This window comes from Fusarium fujikuroi, chromosome FFUJ_chr07, assembly GCF_900079805.1.
Source record: "Fusarium fujikuroi IMI 58289 draft genome, chromosome FFUJ_chr07".
Classification (NCBI taxonomy): domain Eukaryota; kingdom Fungi; phylum Ascomycota; class Sordariomycetes; order Hypocreales; family Nectriaceae; genus Fusarium; species Fusarium fujikuroi.
Window position 1 is genome coordinate 1,592,726 of NC_036628.1, and position 14,329 is coordinate 1,607,054.

General features: G+C 48.6%; 4 protein-coding genes; 1 reads left to right on the plus strand and 3 right to left on the minus strand.

Moving 5' to 3' along the window:
• Positions 1-1,900: 1,900 nt before the first annotated feature.
• FFUJ_08600 (probable CUP5-H+-ATPase V0 domain 17 KD subunit, vacuolar) lies at positions 1,901-2,646 on the plus strand (the record flags this gene model as incomplete). XM_023580680.1 has 5 exons in its annotated part: positions 1,901-1,935; positions 1,995-2,007; positions 2,064-2,197; positions 2,248-2,432; positions 2,501-2,646. The coding sequence occupies 5 exons, from the start codon at positions 1,901-1,903 to the stop codon at positions 2,644-2,646; spliced, it is 513 nt and encodes a 170-aa protein (XP_023433945.1).
• A 164-nt stretch (positions 2,647-2,810) lies between these two features.
• On the minus strand, positions 2,811-5,811 carry FFUJ_08599 (probable DigA protein; the record flags this gene model as incomplete). XM_023580681.1 has 3 exons in its annotated part: positions 2,811-2,895; positions 2,942-5,543; positions 5,604-5,811. 3 exons carry the CDS (start codon positions 5,809-5,811, stop codon positions 2,811-2,813), a joined length of 2,895 nt encoding a protein of 964 aa, XP_023433418.1.
• Positions 5,812-6,590: 779 nt separating this feature from the next.
• FFUJ_08598 (related to methyltransferase) lies at positions 6,591-7,936 on the minus strand (the record flags this gene model as incomplete). XM_023580682.1 has 2 exons in its annotated part: positions 6,591-7,611; positions 7,662-7,936. The coding sequence occupies 2 exons, from the start codon at positions 7,934-7,936 to the stop codon at positions 6,591-6,593; spliced, it is 1,296 nt and encodes a 431-aa protein (XP_023433419.1).
• Positions 7,937-11,540: 3,604 nt separating this feature from the next.
• On the minus strand, positions 11,541-13,096 carry FFUJ_08597 (related to dTDP-glucose 4,6-dehydratase; the record flags this gene model as incomplete). XM_023580683.1 has 4 exons in its annotated part: positions 11,541-12,187; positions 12,249-12,784; positions 12,839-12,965; positions 13,051-13,096. The coding sequence occupies 4 exons, from the start codon at positions 13,094-13,096 to the stop codon at positions 11,541-11,543; spliced, it is 1,356 nt and encodes a 451-aa protein (XP_023433420.1).
• Positions 13,097-14,329: the final 1,233 nt, after the last annotated feature.

A 14,329-nucleotide genomic window follows, 5' to 3' on the forward strand; every position in this document is an offset into this window, starting at 1 on the left:
TCCGCGCGGGAGTACTAAACTCTCGCGATGTGCAAACGTCACCTTGGAAAGCAAACGTCAGAGCACCACCTTTCGGCACGGAAACGCCGAAGTAAGTAGCGAGGAACGACCCGAGGAGAGGGAGTGTGAGAGATAGATAGATAGATAGAGAGCAATGAAAGCATACATACATGTCGGAAATCTGTAACACTCATTCGTTGTGACATTTGCATGCATTTTGTATAACACTTCCAAAATCCAGTCATGCCATTTACCCCCTTCGTCGATCTAAGCTGTAACAGAATCATCTTTAGGCGCCGCACGAACCAGTGGAGTTTGCATATTCGAAACACCTCAAAACCGTCGGGATGCCTCTCATCCCATCTCATCTCATCGGGCCTAACTCAGAATCACCCCCAACTCGAGTTGATGCTGAGGCGTCAATAAGTAGACGCGCGGCCGGTAGAAACCTTTATTAGAGATTGTTCGGGAGATAGAGCGGACACGTAAAAGGCGGAAGATCCGGGGGATTGGACACCGGTAGTATTCGCATACCAGTAATACCTAACCTAGGTACTAACCTAGGTAGTCAGTAGGTAGTACCCGTCCTACTAACTGTACAGTCAATCTGCTGCTCCCCATTCCGTAGACTAGGCAAGACTGTAAGTATATTCATTATGCGTTGGAGCCTTAATTGCAAGCCTCTCTATGAAACGTTTACATGGGCGTCTGACTGGCGCATGCTTTATGATGTGCAAGGCGTTGGTCCCTGCAGTGCTTAACCACGGCCGTGGCTTTCTTTCTCCGAGGCCTCGTGTTACAGAGTCTTTCTTGTAAGAGAAAACTATTCGATTCTAGTTTAGGTTATTCAGGAAGGGTCGCTAGGTCGTCAGTTGACATCACATGCATGAGAGTCTGATGGCGATGCTTACGACAACTTAAAGTGGCTCAAAGGTGCCGAACTTCCGATTGACAACGGAGGCCACTCACTTAGGTACATGTACTTTGGTAGATAGACTAAGTTACCTAGTAACTTGGTAGTAATCAGAATAGAGCCAAGTTGGTTGGTTGGCATGACGTCTTATTCTCGTTTCATTCCTTTAAATAGATGTTTTCCCACTCGGAACTGCCAAGATCTCGTCCCTCTAGAGTCATTGGCTCTCCAATTTCTCTTTCTCCAGTCATCATGGATGTTTAGGGTAGGCAATGGTTCCATATAATCCATACGAATGTTCGAATCAATCTTGCTCTAAATAAACACCAAGAATCAAATATCACGAGAAGCATGTTTCCCATCTTGTGGTTATTTTCCATCCCATACTATTACTCTCGGTTCAAGTTTTACGCCGTTTCTCATTGTATCATGCAGTGACATCTTGGGTTTCACAACCCCCCAGGTTGAACTCAACGTCCGCTTTCGGACGGACAGGACATTCATGTCAATTACCCCTTAGCCATTGTGCTGTATGTGTGGGCACAGAGGGGCATGTCTTTAGTGAATACATCAATGAACCGCGCTAGAGGCCTCTCTCCCCGGATACGCATCTTATCTTGGATGCTCGCCATCAACCACTTATAACACTGCTTATTCTTCTGCCTACCAAGCCACGTAACGATGCAAGTCGACATCACCAACACAAACCGTGCAAGTCATCAATTTTTAGTTGCCTAGCAAAGCACTGCCAAGATTGAGAGTCTTGTCTCTGTGTGGCTGAAATCAATCCTTTCGAGGGGGCTGTATGTTGCCATGGAAGTGATGTTGTCTGCAGGCTTACATGTCCTGGACCGAGTGTGCAGCCTGGTATGAGTATATATATATATACACGTATGTCTTGCTTACCACAAACTTCTGACCATCCGTACCCGTGATAACACCTTTTAATTCCAACCGAAAAATCCACAGTAACTAAACAACGTCAAAATGGATGCCGAATTGCTTGCGAACATGGACCGATGGTACAACCTCCCTCTTACTCTCTTAATCACCGAGACTCAACTGACATGATATTTCTCAGTCCCATGTACGCCGTATGTAGCCCTTTACCAACGAATAACCCACTTCTAATCACATAACCGATGGTCAGTCCTTCTTTGGCGCAATTGGTTGCGCGTGTTCCATCGTCTTCACAACATTCGGCGCAGCATACGGCACCGCAAAGTCCGCCGGCGCAATCTTCCAATCTGGCATCCTCCGCCCTGACATGATGATGCAAAACAAGTACGATGAGATGAATTCAATGTCGGTAAAACTGTGGCTGACACACTTAGCTTGTGCGCCATCATGGCCCAGATCCTGTCTATCTACGGTCTCGTAGCAAGCGTCATCATGTCAAACAACATCAAGGAGAAGATGGCTATCCACACGGCCTTCTTGCAGCTCGGTGCCGGCATTTCCGTAGGGCTGTGCGGCATGGCTGCTGGCTTTGCTATTGGCATTGTTGGTGATGCTGGAGGTATGTTCACTCATGGACTAAAAGGCAGCAAACTTGACAATCCGTGACAAATGTCTAACAACCCCCAGTTCGTGCAAGTTCGCAGCAACCGCGTCTCTATATCGGAATGGTCCTCATCCTCATCTTTGCCGAGGTCCTAGGCTTATACGGTGTCATTGTGTCCATCCTTATGTTGACTCGTTCCACCGATGGTGTAACCGAATGCAGGTATTGAGACATACAAACCAGGGCGCGATTGCTCGGCTCCATGCTGGACCATAGGTTTCAGATTAAGGCTGCCGTCAATTGTACTGAATAAATGTTGCGGGGGTATATGCAGATCTAAGATAATGATAAGGCAGTCACAAGCACAAAGGCCCTGTTCCCGCCCTCCTCTTGTTACAACGCCCATTCGTCGACGTTGTCGTTATGCGTAATGAAAGGCTCATCAATCCTCTTGATTGCAAGGTCACTGCAAAGAATACTGTAGGATGTTAGCTGTGAAACTAGAGGAGGAAACACCAACGTACCAAGCAGAAGCGACAAGAGCATCCAGCTCCGCCACCACAGTCTCCCTCTGAGTGCCACTGACCAAGCCCTTCTGTATCCGTGTCTGAAGTTCCCTGATACGTGTAGACTTTCCAACGCCCGCTTGCTCCAGCACCTTGCGTCCCAAGCAGTCAGAATGGAACGAATGCTGACAGGGGAAGACAAAGAACTGCCTGCTCAACAGCGGCAGCCCACACGTATAACACTTCTCTCCAGGTTCCACGATTGCGTATCGGTGATCGAGCGCAGCAATGTCAACCTTGATATTTGTTGCAGTCTGCGACGACTCGTCCATCTCTTTCTTCAAGTTATCGATATTACGGCTGTAATCTTCCAGGGCGGCGCAAATCTCCTCTTTGAAGTCATCGATAACAACAAAGTCGGGGAAGAAAGGAATGAGATCCTCGATCTTGAGCAAGTCGCACCGCTTGAGGAATTCAATGGCGGCCTTGATTCCATTCGATTGAGAAATGACTTTTCGGGCCACCGCAAGCCACAGCCGCTTGCGCAGTTGCGGATTCGACATGGGCCGATCTGCAATAACTGCTGCCAGTTCAACTTCGCCATGAGAAAGCGCCAAGTCGACTGCTTGAAGATACTGCCCCATGCTGGTGTAGATATGAACGCAAGATAATGTTCGGTGGTGTTGAATGCAAAGTCGAAGGGCGAAATCTGGGTCGTAACGCGGCTCATCGCCTTGTGCTTGTAGGTAGGATAAAAGTCCAGATTCATCCTTGGAGGAGTGAGAGGCGTAAATCGAGACGAGAGTGTTGTGCACAGCAGCATCTTTCGAGTTCAGCTGATAAACCGCATAGTTGAGGTATCTGATGGCTTGGTTCTGTGCATTGGGACCTCCCGAGAATGTACGGTTGTACTCAAGAAAGGCTGGTATGAGATTTCGAGGCTTCAGGTCAGCATGCCTCATCAAAATCTCAACTAACTCTGGTGCGACATATGTCATAAGCACGCTGCTATATCGGTAAAAGACTTCAGGATCCGTCTGTTTCTTGAGAACATTCAGTACCTCATTCCATCTCTCTCGCTGTACCCAGTACGAAAGAACGTAATTGTAGTCGTTAACCGCATTAGCAAAGTACAGAAGTTCTTCCTCACGGCCGTGGCTGCTGATGACATCGTAGACCATTTTCCGGTCGAGGTCGTTTTTATACTTGTCGACAAAATCTTTAAATTCTTTCCTCACAGACTCGAGTAGCTTGCGTGATTCAGTCGAGTTGAGGTGCTCCAACGGCTCAGCTTGTGTGTTTATCGTATCATCCAGCGTGTTGAGTTTGGACATAAAGACCTCGATCAACCATCCCGCGATCATCATCCGCTGCATCACTGCAGATTTCTTGAGCGAAGCTAATTTCGTCAGTAAGAACTTTCTCAAGGCATCTGGTTGATTATTGTCGATTATGCTCAGTGCAATATCTTCAAAAGGCTTATTGCTGCGGCCATAGACAGTAGCAGCCTCGAGCCAGTGTCCATTCTTGGCCAAGTGATCACCGTACGCAGCCGCGACTATTTCCTTTTGAAGTGGTGTTCGAGCGTGTTGCAGAGCTGGCTCAAACTCTTTCAGTTTTGTCATAATCTCCCAGATGTTGCGCTCCTCATCTCGAACCACAATCTCAAATATCTCGTCTGATGTAAATAGCCAAAATGTGTTCTTTTGGATATCCACGGAGAACCCGAGAGGCTTCTGTCCCTGACCGATAACATCATGCTCAGACACCATCTTTCCCGTGAGGCGATTCGTTGTGATGACACGACCTCCGACCAGGTGGACAATATGCCATTGTGTGAGTGCGATTGCATCAATTGCCTCGGTTGTCGGGACTCGTCTTTCGCTATTCTCAGGGGAAAGGATCTGAGCTCTAGAGAGCATATGTGATTCTGAAAAGACCTTGGTCCCGAGGTTGCTGTCTGCAGGCTGGTTCAATAGTTTACCGTGGAACACGCCTTGGTACGATAGCCACGCATATGCTCTATCAGGAATGTTGTCATCGTATGGTCCGGAATCTGGGGGGTCTGGGGACACCGCTAAGCTCGAAGGTGCTCCTGAGGTCGTCCGGGACAGTTCATGAACAACAGGCTGTTCTGACTCGAACAATCGGGTGTATACAGACCCTGAACCATCATGCCCAAAACCTATCCTTCCGACTAGGTGAAACAAGCGTGTCTGAGTAGCTATCACAACCCGCCGAAGGTCTGATTTGTTATTCTGAAGATTGTCCACCCACAATCCCGTGATTGGTCCGTCAGGAAGCTTGTGTAGATTCTTTAAGTGCTTCACCTCCTTCTTGTAAAACTCCTTTGACGTCTCAATGAAGGCTTCATAAATGTTGCCATCTGATGCACCAATCAATATCTCGCGTGTCGACGCTGTCGGTAACGAAGGGTTCCATGCGACACTCTCGATCGAAACTCCTCGCAGACGCCCAAGTGGCCGAGGATGTTTTGACTGGGAGTGGAGGTAATAATTCTCGCCAAGCGCAGTGCAAACAATTAGATGTGAAGCTGTAGGGTCGAGGAACATGCGCCGTATCATGCCAATCTCGGATGGCTTTTTGGGAAGGTCGATATCTATACATTGAGAAATCAGTCACCATGACTAGCTGCATGATACATCACTCAACTGCTCACCGTCAATATCCTCGGGCCGTTCCAGGTCAATACGGAGAATGCGTCCATTGGAAAGGGCGAGTACGATGACGTTGTTAGCAACCTGCGCAGCAACAAAATCAGCCGCCACTGAGAACTGTAACTGAACGCGCTCTATGGTGAAAATAGGTTCTTCAAGATCTGGCACGCCATTGGCGGCAACGAAGCCATCTTGGAGATCCAGGGCCATAGTCGCGGTCTCACAGGCGCATATTCGGCGGTCGGGGGCGTAGAGGGTGGCTATGCGTCTTGCACACTGCTACGGAGTAGACGTCTGGTTTGAACTCGACAAACAGGGGCTGTGGAGGTTGGGTCGGTTCACTGATGCTGGTTGATGATCGGAATGAATGAGAGTTGGTGTTGACGGTGACGAAGTCGGTGGTTGGACAGCTCCGGGTCCCCACCTGGGGTCGGATAGGCACCTCACATATCTCCTGTTGGGGGCTAAGGCCGCTATTTAGCTCCAAGCTCCTGGCAAAACACCCACCCCAAATATCCCATTATATCACCACGCTTTTGCTATTGGATTGGCATCACCTGGGTTATAACAATACAGTTTTAATGGAATGCTCGATGAATCAGAGGCAGTAAAAGTTTTGACTCTAAAAGATTCTATTGTCAGTGCACTGATACACATGTTCTCCCTATGTCTGTCTAACCAATCCAAGTGTCTTTTACATAACTCGTCATGCCTATAGCTCTCAATAACTATCAGACGAACAAGTCTTGTGTACACCAGAGCGCCGTCCATGAGTATCTTCAAAGGATAACCAACCCCTAGATCGAATGCTGAAGAATGTGCAGATAAATGTTTAGAAGAACGGGGAAAAAAGGTCGTTATCCGTTTACAACGCCGGCCCAAAACAAAAGTATGCGCCAAACCCCATCGCACACAAAGCAAAGCCACTGAGCCGCCCCAGAATTAAGCTTCTTCGTGCCCTCGCCATAACCGGAGTTGGCATCACCGCCTCAGCTTAGACCTGCAGTTGTTTGGTCATCTGGACGGAGCGTAGGATCAGGACTGTCGCCATTCTGTTCTGTTACTGGCGAGTAACTCCTCCCCAGAAATTCTGCAAGATCTGTGGGCGGCGCATCGAGAGGCTTTCTGCCAATGATGATGCGCATCTTGATCTGAAGGCCCTTCGACTTCTCGGGGTCCTTGGCTGCGTTTGCCAAGTCTCGGGCAGCAGCTTCACAAGCCTGTTTGCACTTTTCAGGGTCCCAGTCCATGTACTCCGTCAACAAACGCAGGCAATATGCCTCGAAGCTGTCTAGACACGAAATAAGCCAGATCTTGCCAGCAGATGCCTCGGCAACGGTAATTGGAATAGAGTATTCCGTAACCCGTACGTCGACAAAGCCTGCCTCCATGAGCAGCCGTGGCTCGAGATGATGTATTCCTCGTGGGCGCCCCGACTTTTCCGAAGCAATCAAGAGGTCTCGAAGGAGTTCGTGCATGGCAGAGTTGTCGGGGAACTGTGATAAGAATTGTGCGAAGCCCTCAGCGCTCACAAAATCTTGAACCTCAATCCAACCACCAGGCTTGAGAGAAAAGAAGGTATTGTCGTAGACGAAGCTCCAGTTCCGAAATGCGCCCTCCATGAGCCGGAAGTGAATCAGGTCGTACATATCGGGGTGGCGATCCCAATCCTCGGCGTCTTCAATTTCGAAGAAGACGTTCATGGGCACGCTTTTTGTCTCGGCTATCGCAGCGATATCGGTTCCGACAACTTCACACTGGGGTTGCAATTCGGCCATTTTGATTGCCCATTCACCTGTTCCTGTGCCGATGTCGAGAATATGTTCGGGATTTTGGAGAGGGACGAGAGTGAGTTCACCGTCTAGGACGTGCATAAATACTTGGTGTTGAAGAGACATTCTCCATTGTTCGATGTCGTCGTTTGGCATATAATATTCGCGACAGTAGCGCCGGCCGTGGATTTCTCGGTAGTCAAGGTCTTGCGCCCACAACGATCGTGTCGATGCAGCCCTAGCATGTTGTTAGTCGTGGCAAGGAATGTAGCACAAGACGTCGCTTACATGTCTGAGTCTACAGCATGGGAATCTGGAGAGAATGGTGTCTCTACACGGTGTGAAGCAGAGACCCTTGGGTATTGAGAAGCGGGATATATGGAGATCATGTCGTCTTCGTCAACATCTTCATCGAGGTCGGAATCATCGTGGTGATGCTCCTCATCGGTACCCATGATACTGGTCATGGCTGTGTTATTTCCGTCGCTATTGGCATGCTCGCTCGGTGTACCGTCGCTAGATTGTCGGCCGCTCTGTACAGCGTACGAGTCCTCCGAGGACATTGTGCTCGTCTGAGACTGGTTGTGACGTCCCCGTGTACTTTTGCGTTGCTTGGTCCTTCGCTTTTTGGCCATGGGTGTCTAGAGAGAAGAAAAGAAGGAGAATGACAGCTAGGATAATTGAATGGATGTGATATTGGCTAACGACATGGCTTGAGATCGGGAATGAGGCTGAAACGAGCGGCGCGGGCGACAAAGTTTGGGCCCAGGTGTGATTCGTTGTTGCTGTCGCGATGACGGAGAATGGCTCAAGGTTTGGTGGATGAGAGGTTGAGGCGAAGAAACCGGATTAGTTAGGTTCGGGTCTATTCGCGAGAGCGAGGTTGCAGTGTTTGTCTAAAGACCCTCCGTACGAGCCCGAGCGGCAGTAGCAGCCATCAAAGCACAAACAAAGCAATTATTTGATGAAAGACGAGATATGTAATCGTGAAGTGTCCGTAGAGTGGAGGAGGATCCAAGACTTCAAGAAGGAAGAAGACCTGGGGATTGGTAAAGGCCCGTGAGCACAGACCAAGAAACGTGGACAAGGGTCTGAGGGGACCGGAAGGGATCCGTAGAAAAAGGCAGACGAATTATATGGTCAGTTTACGAATAGTCTGAAGTTGGAAGAGGGAAGAGATAAGTTGACTGGTTGAGTCAACGATAGAGAGGAAAAGCCGGGGGAACACACTAGAGCCAGAGCTAGTAATTAGTATGGTCGTTGGGTTGAAAACCCAAACAGAACCAGGAACAGAAACAACTCGAGTATTCTCTTTTCCTGATGAATACAATGGACAGAACAGAACAAAAGTGGAGGAAGAGAGAGAGATCCAAGGATCGGGTGCAAGGGTGGGGGGGTTCTGCCTCTGGTGCTGCTTCTGAGAGACAAGGATATGCCGGTCGGTTGACAACGTTTGTGGTTAGTATACGACAAGGCTCTTGGAGTTGACGGTGGTAGACGCTAGCTGTTTCCTGACAAGGGATTGGCTACCTTATTAGTGCGCAAGGTACGGAGTAGGTAGAGAAGAAGGTGCCAAAGTTGAAGTTGAAGTTGAAGTTGAAGTTAAGAAGTTGGAAGATTTGGATACGTATTACACCTACCCAGTACACAATAGAGGAGGCAGCGATGAGGCGGGCTCGTTGTCCACTCATATACAGTGCAGCAACAATACAGCACTCACACTTCAACCTGCTTTCAGATCAAATCCAAATATACAAACGTACATACTACATGACAGCCGTAACCCCATGCTTTATGACCTTCTTGAGCTTGGCAATACTGGCTGGTAACGGAAGGCCGTGGCAACCCTGTGAAGTATCTCCGTATCCCTAACTCAAAGAGAACATAAATCATGAAACGTTGTATCCCTCTGACGGCCGTTTTTCCATTACTGTCCGTTTATGCGATTCGACGGTCAAGGTGGAGGTTTATCCATTCCTCAGCTCCCGGCACTGTAAGCGTACCTGGCCCTTTAACCCGCCGCATATATCCTAAACACGGACTCCTCACTCCATGCATGTTTCTGCACCTGCTCTCGGATTGATGTTGCTCCGGTGAGCTTGGCTGCTTGGCTCTGCTTGTCAAACGGCCTCGGCTACTGGGGGTTGGAAGAGGCAGGCCTGGGCCATGAGCCTCTGTGCACTATTGAAAGGTCCACGGTATACCTAGGTACCTATGTGTGTAGGTAGGTGTTTCTCAACTGGTTGACATGGGCAGTAGGTATGTATGTAGTAGTATCTGTACGACCTCATCTCACAAGAAGGCGCGGATTAGGTATTCTCATCAGTAGTGTCACCCCATGGAAGTACTCAGAAGCACCACGGCAAGTTCCAGTCCAATCTAGGCTCTTAGAAGCAATGAGCAACACAGAAAGTTGATCTCTTCGGGGTGCTAAGAGTTTCCCCCTCAGGGAACCTGGCTCGTGGTCCATCATCCCACGGCGGTGGAGCAATGCAACAGCAGGGGATGCACAGTTGGTTCAGGGTTCACAATCCAGACAAAGACTTAAACCTGATTCAGATAAGCGTCCATGCGGGTCTTTTCATGAGTCGATGTTTACTGTGAGCCGGATACCTTGTGCCTCTGTCTAACAGAAATCCAATCCTGTTATCGCATGCCAAGACAAGACAATACGACAATAGGGAATTCGTGTTAAGCATAATTGCTTGTCACTCATGTATCGGCATTGCTTTTACTCAAAAGAGCGAAGACTCTTTGACCACGGCTACCCGCGTCTTCCTTGTGTCATGGGTGTACCTAAGTTACATATCTCCACATCGTCGGAGAGAAAAAAGAAAACGGTCGATGAAGCGCAACAATCTGGACAAGTTGGCTTTTACTAAATTATTTACAGGCGGAATTGGGAACTGATACGACAAGGATGACCTCGCCGTTGTCATATGGATGTACAGATAAACTTGTTCCTACTGCAACTCACTTATCAATCGTCGACTCATCAAATTCTAGTCATTGCCTGTCTGCTACGGAGCCAGTAAGGTCTCACATCTTGAAGCGGCCCGTCCCCTTTACCCTCTGACCCAAGCTCCAAGTTAACAGGTTAGAGGCAATTAATCAAAGCCCTCCCGCCCCGACAAACTCTTTAGTGCAACCCAAATGTCAGTAATTCCAATTGGAAACTCTTCCAGCTCTCCGCATAGTTCATAGTCTAGTACATGGTTGCCTATCAACATTTCGGCAGTTACAAAAAATAGTATGTATGATGCAAAAACACACCATCACATACTAAAAACCCTCACACCCCGGATAGCCTTTCCCTTGTCCCTTATCCGGCAGGTCGGTTCACATTGGGCATCGACAAAAAAATGTCAAACCCTCCCCAGTCTAGGATCGTCCCGCCGTGATCCCATTCGCTGGAGACTCCGTAGAATGAAAGAACTTCAACACGTATCACACAAACTGTTGCCTCTTGTTATGCGCTGTCAGAGTTTCCCGGGACGCATTAGACTGTCGGCCCGGCGCCGCGGAGTTTAGCCTCTCCCCGACCCGCTGGTTTGGACTTGGTGTCTGCCCCGAGAGTGCGTTTGCGTTTGCGTCTGTGTCTATGTCTGTGTGCTGGCGTTGTCTCTGCATTTGCATATGATACCGGGCCTTTGGGAAGAGAACCCCTGGATTTTGGCTTGATTTTTTCCCTTTTGCCCGCCCCAGTTAGTGATGCATCATGCAGGAGAACGCGTCATTAACTGTGGTCATTGGATATGCATTGTTGCATTCTGTCCTGATTGTGTTCCTGCAGTTACAGGGGGGCTTATTGGTTACTCAGAGAGCTTAGTTAGATGATCCAGAGTTGAGTTGTTCTCAAAGCTGATGATAGATAGCCAATGCCATAGCGTCTAGCTTGACTTACAGAAAAGCCAGCGATAGTTGTTGCGGTCATCTTGATTGCTATGTGGTCTAACGCAATCCCCGGTAAGTTAGGTATGTATTCAAGATTCTTTTGATCTAGGTTGAAGTTGCAGCCCCGGCTTTCGGACTTCGTCTCGTCATCAGCCCCCTCATACGTGGTATCAATGTCTTTCATCTTCTATCTGTTCTATTTGTCAAAATACATCTTGGGGAGAAACAAAAAAAGAAAAGAAAAAAAAGGCCCGCAAAAAGAATGGCTGTTCGTTACGCGGTAATTTGATAACCGCCGCCGTTATTTTGATGTAGCCCACTTGTATCCTCACCGTTCTGTTGTGTTGATCGACAACCACCACTCATATCATCATTTTTGTGCTGTTCCGGCAGCTTGCCCTGTCGTATATCTTGGGACTCAAGTGGTTCATCGCGCATTGATCGCGCATCATCCGGAACCATCTCGCCATCGCTCACGGTAGGAAACGGCGTGAGAACATGGCTGATGTCTCCCCACCAGGTCTCTCCGAATTGCGTGAACCAATCGACTGTGATCTTGAGGCCTTCATCAATCGACACTTTCTGCTCCCAACCAAGCCTCTTTAGCTTGGTGCCATCAACTGCATACCGACGGTCGTTGAAGGGTCTGTCCCGAGTGTACTTGATCCACTTGCGGAGCTGCTCCGGGGTATCGTGTGGTATCCTCATTCGGTCGAGCAGCATCCCGCAGAGCTCTAGATTGGATACTTCATCATGTGAACCGACGTTGTAAATCTGGCCAATTTGACCTTTGTGGAGAATCGTGTCAAACGCATCAGCTGCGTCGCCAGCGTAGAGATATCGCCGGGTAGGCGTGCCGTCTCCGTGCAGAACCAGTGGCCGCTGACGGTTAAGAAGACATGTAAACTTGGGGATGATTTCTAGTCACGGTCGGTTAGAATCTTGAACATGCATCACGCGGTAGGCTGCTTTCCGACTCACTCTCCGGATACTGATGAGGACCGTATACGTTGTTACTCCGCACAATGATGGCAGGTAATTTGAAACTCTTCTGGTAAGACTGCACTAACATCTCAGCTGCCGCTTTGCTGGCGGCATATGGATTTGTAGGAGCCAATATGCTCGTCTCGAGAAGGTCGTCGTCGTCTTCTTTAACTTCACCGTAAACTTCATCAGTCGACACATGAATGAAGCGGCCAATGCCAACCTTCTTGGCGCTTTCAAGGAGAACATGAGTTCCGTAGACGTTTGTGTGTGTGAAGCCATAAGAGTTGCCAAAGCTCAAGTCCACATGTGACTGGGCGGCAAAGTGTAGAACTGTATCAATATTGTATCGCTCCATACAGTCAACAACCTCGGCTGGATTGGTGATATCGCCATGATAGAAGGTAAAGTTGGAGGATTCACTTAGGACGCCTGTGTTGTTGAGAGCAGCGCAGTAGTCTAGCTTGTCGAATGAGACAATATTATAGGCATGTGGATAAGTCAAAGTGAGATGGCGGACGACCCAGCAAGCGCTTGAAAATGGGCTGTCAGTGGAGCAGAGCTTGGCGTTGCAGGACGTCACTCACATGAAGCCAGCGCCGCCCGTAATCATGATGTTTTTAACATCGGAGCGAGGCTCAAATTTGGTTGTGCCAATGAGTACAGGGGCATGCTTCCATATGTCGCTTTGTTTGCTGTGGTTATTTGTCCCAACTAGAAATATCGGTTAGTCTACAGCTCGACCAGTCGCTTATATAGCTTTCCCCAGATGACGAGATGTCAAGTTGGGGTGGCTTACCACCGGCGTCACCGTTAGTTCGCGGTTGATCAGAGGAGGCCGTCATATTCATCGTAGGATATTTGAGTCTGCTCTATTTGAAGCAGCGTGCATCAGGGCATTGACTGTGACTTTGGTGGCAGAGTCTCTGCTGTTATGCAGACAAATCTGCCTGCGTCATGAACAGCCAGGATTTTAATTGTCGCAAACCACCCGCGGGAGATGGGTCATGGGTAGACAGGGGCCAGGGGATATGTAAAGGGCAATCCCTCGGCTCAGAAGCAATGAAGAGAGATCTTTGATGAAGAGATTTGGTCTAGAATACGAATAAGTTATCCTGTGTAACACTGCTGAGGTTTTTCGTTAATAGTTGTCAGCAACTCAATCGAGTTAAAGGGGCAAATCACACAGAACACGAAGAGACGTTGAATTCTAGCGTGGTTTGTCCAATGCAGCACAGTTGAACTTGTAACGCCACCTCACCAATGGAGCCAAACCGCTGGTCAGGTATGTAGGATGTGGCGTTGGTTCCTGGAAAAGGACGTTGCGCCACAGCTCAAGTTCAAAAATGTTGTGATAATTGCCTACTACCTGTGGGAGGTAGATAGATGTATGCCGATCTTACTCAAGATCCCATGACTATATTAGATGCTCTCCAAGACTCCACTTGTCCTGTTTATGCTTTAATTCTCTGCTGTTCCTGTTCTCGGCCTCTGAAGCGAACGGTACGACGATTAACGTTCCATCACCGTTTTCGACGGTAGGGCGCCCACAGATGCTTGGATGTAAGCACTGAACTCAAAGTCAAGCTTCGATTTACGGGCTCCCTCAGTACGGAGAAGGTGCCTACTAATATCGCTCCACAACCTCAACGATTCCTATCCAGCTTTCGGGCAAGCATTATTAATTGTGTCTTTACCACGACTCGGCCACTGCTTCGGATAATCAACTAGGTGAATATAAAAAGTAACGTTACTTGCGTAGTCACGCTCTTAAAATAAATGACTGTATTGGCCTCTGACAGGGGCGCGCTGAAGTCCTCCAACTTGAGGTCTCTTATACATTGGAAAACAGAGAGGATTTGATCCCTCTTGAAGGGGACTTGCATCGCTGGGCTTTCCCCTCTACTACTCTTTAGGTCCGTTACTGATAACCATCATAAGCAGGGCGTGGCTTTCGACTCTCCGCTTAACCCTTGCTTCTGTAGCAATGGCCGGGAGAGATCTTCCGTTTTATAGGCATCGTTCCCAACGGAATGAGATATTCTTGTGTTCCCGCACCTGCCAGCATATCGAATGAT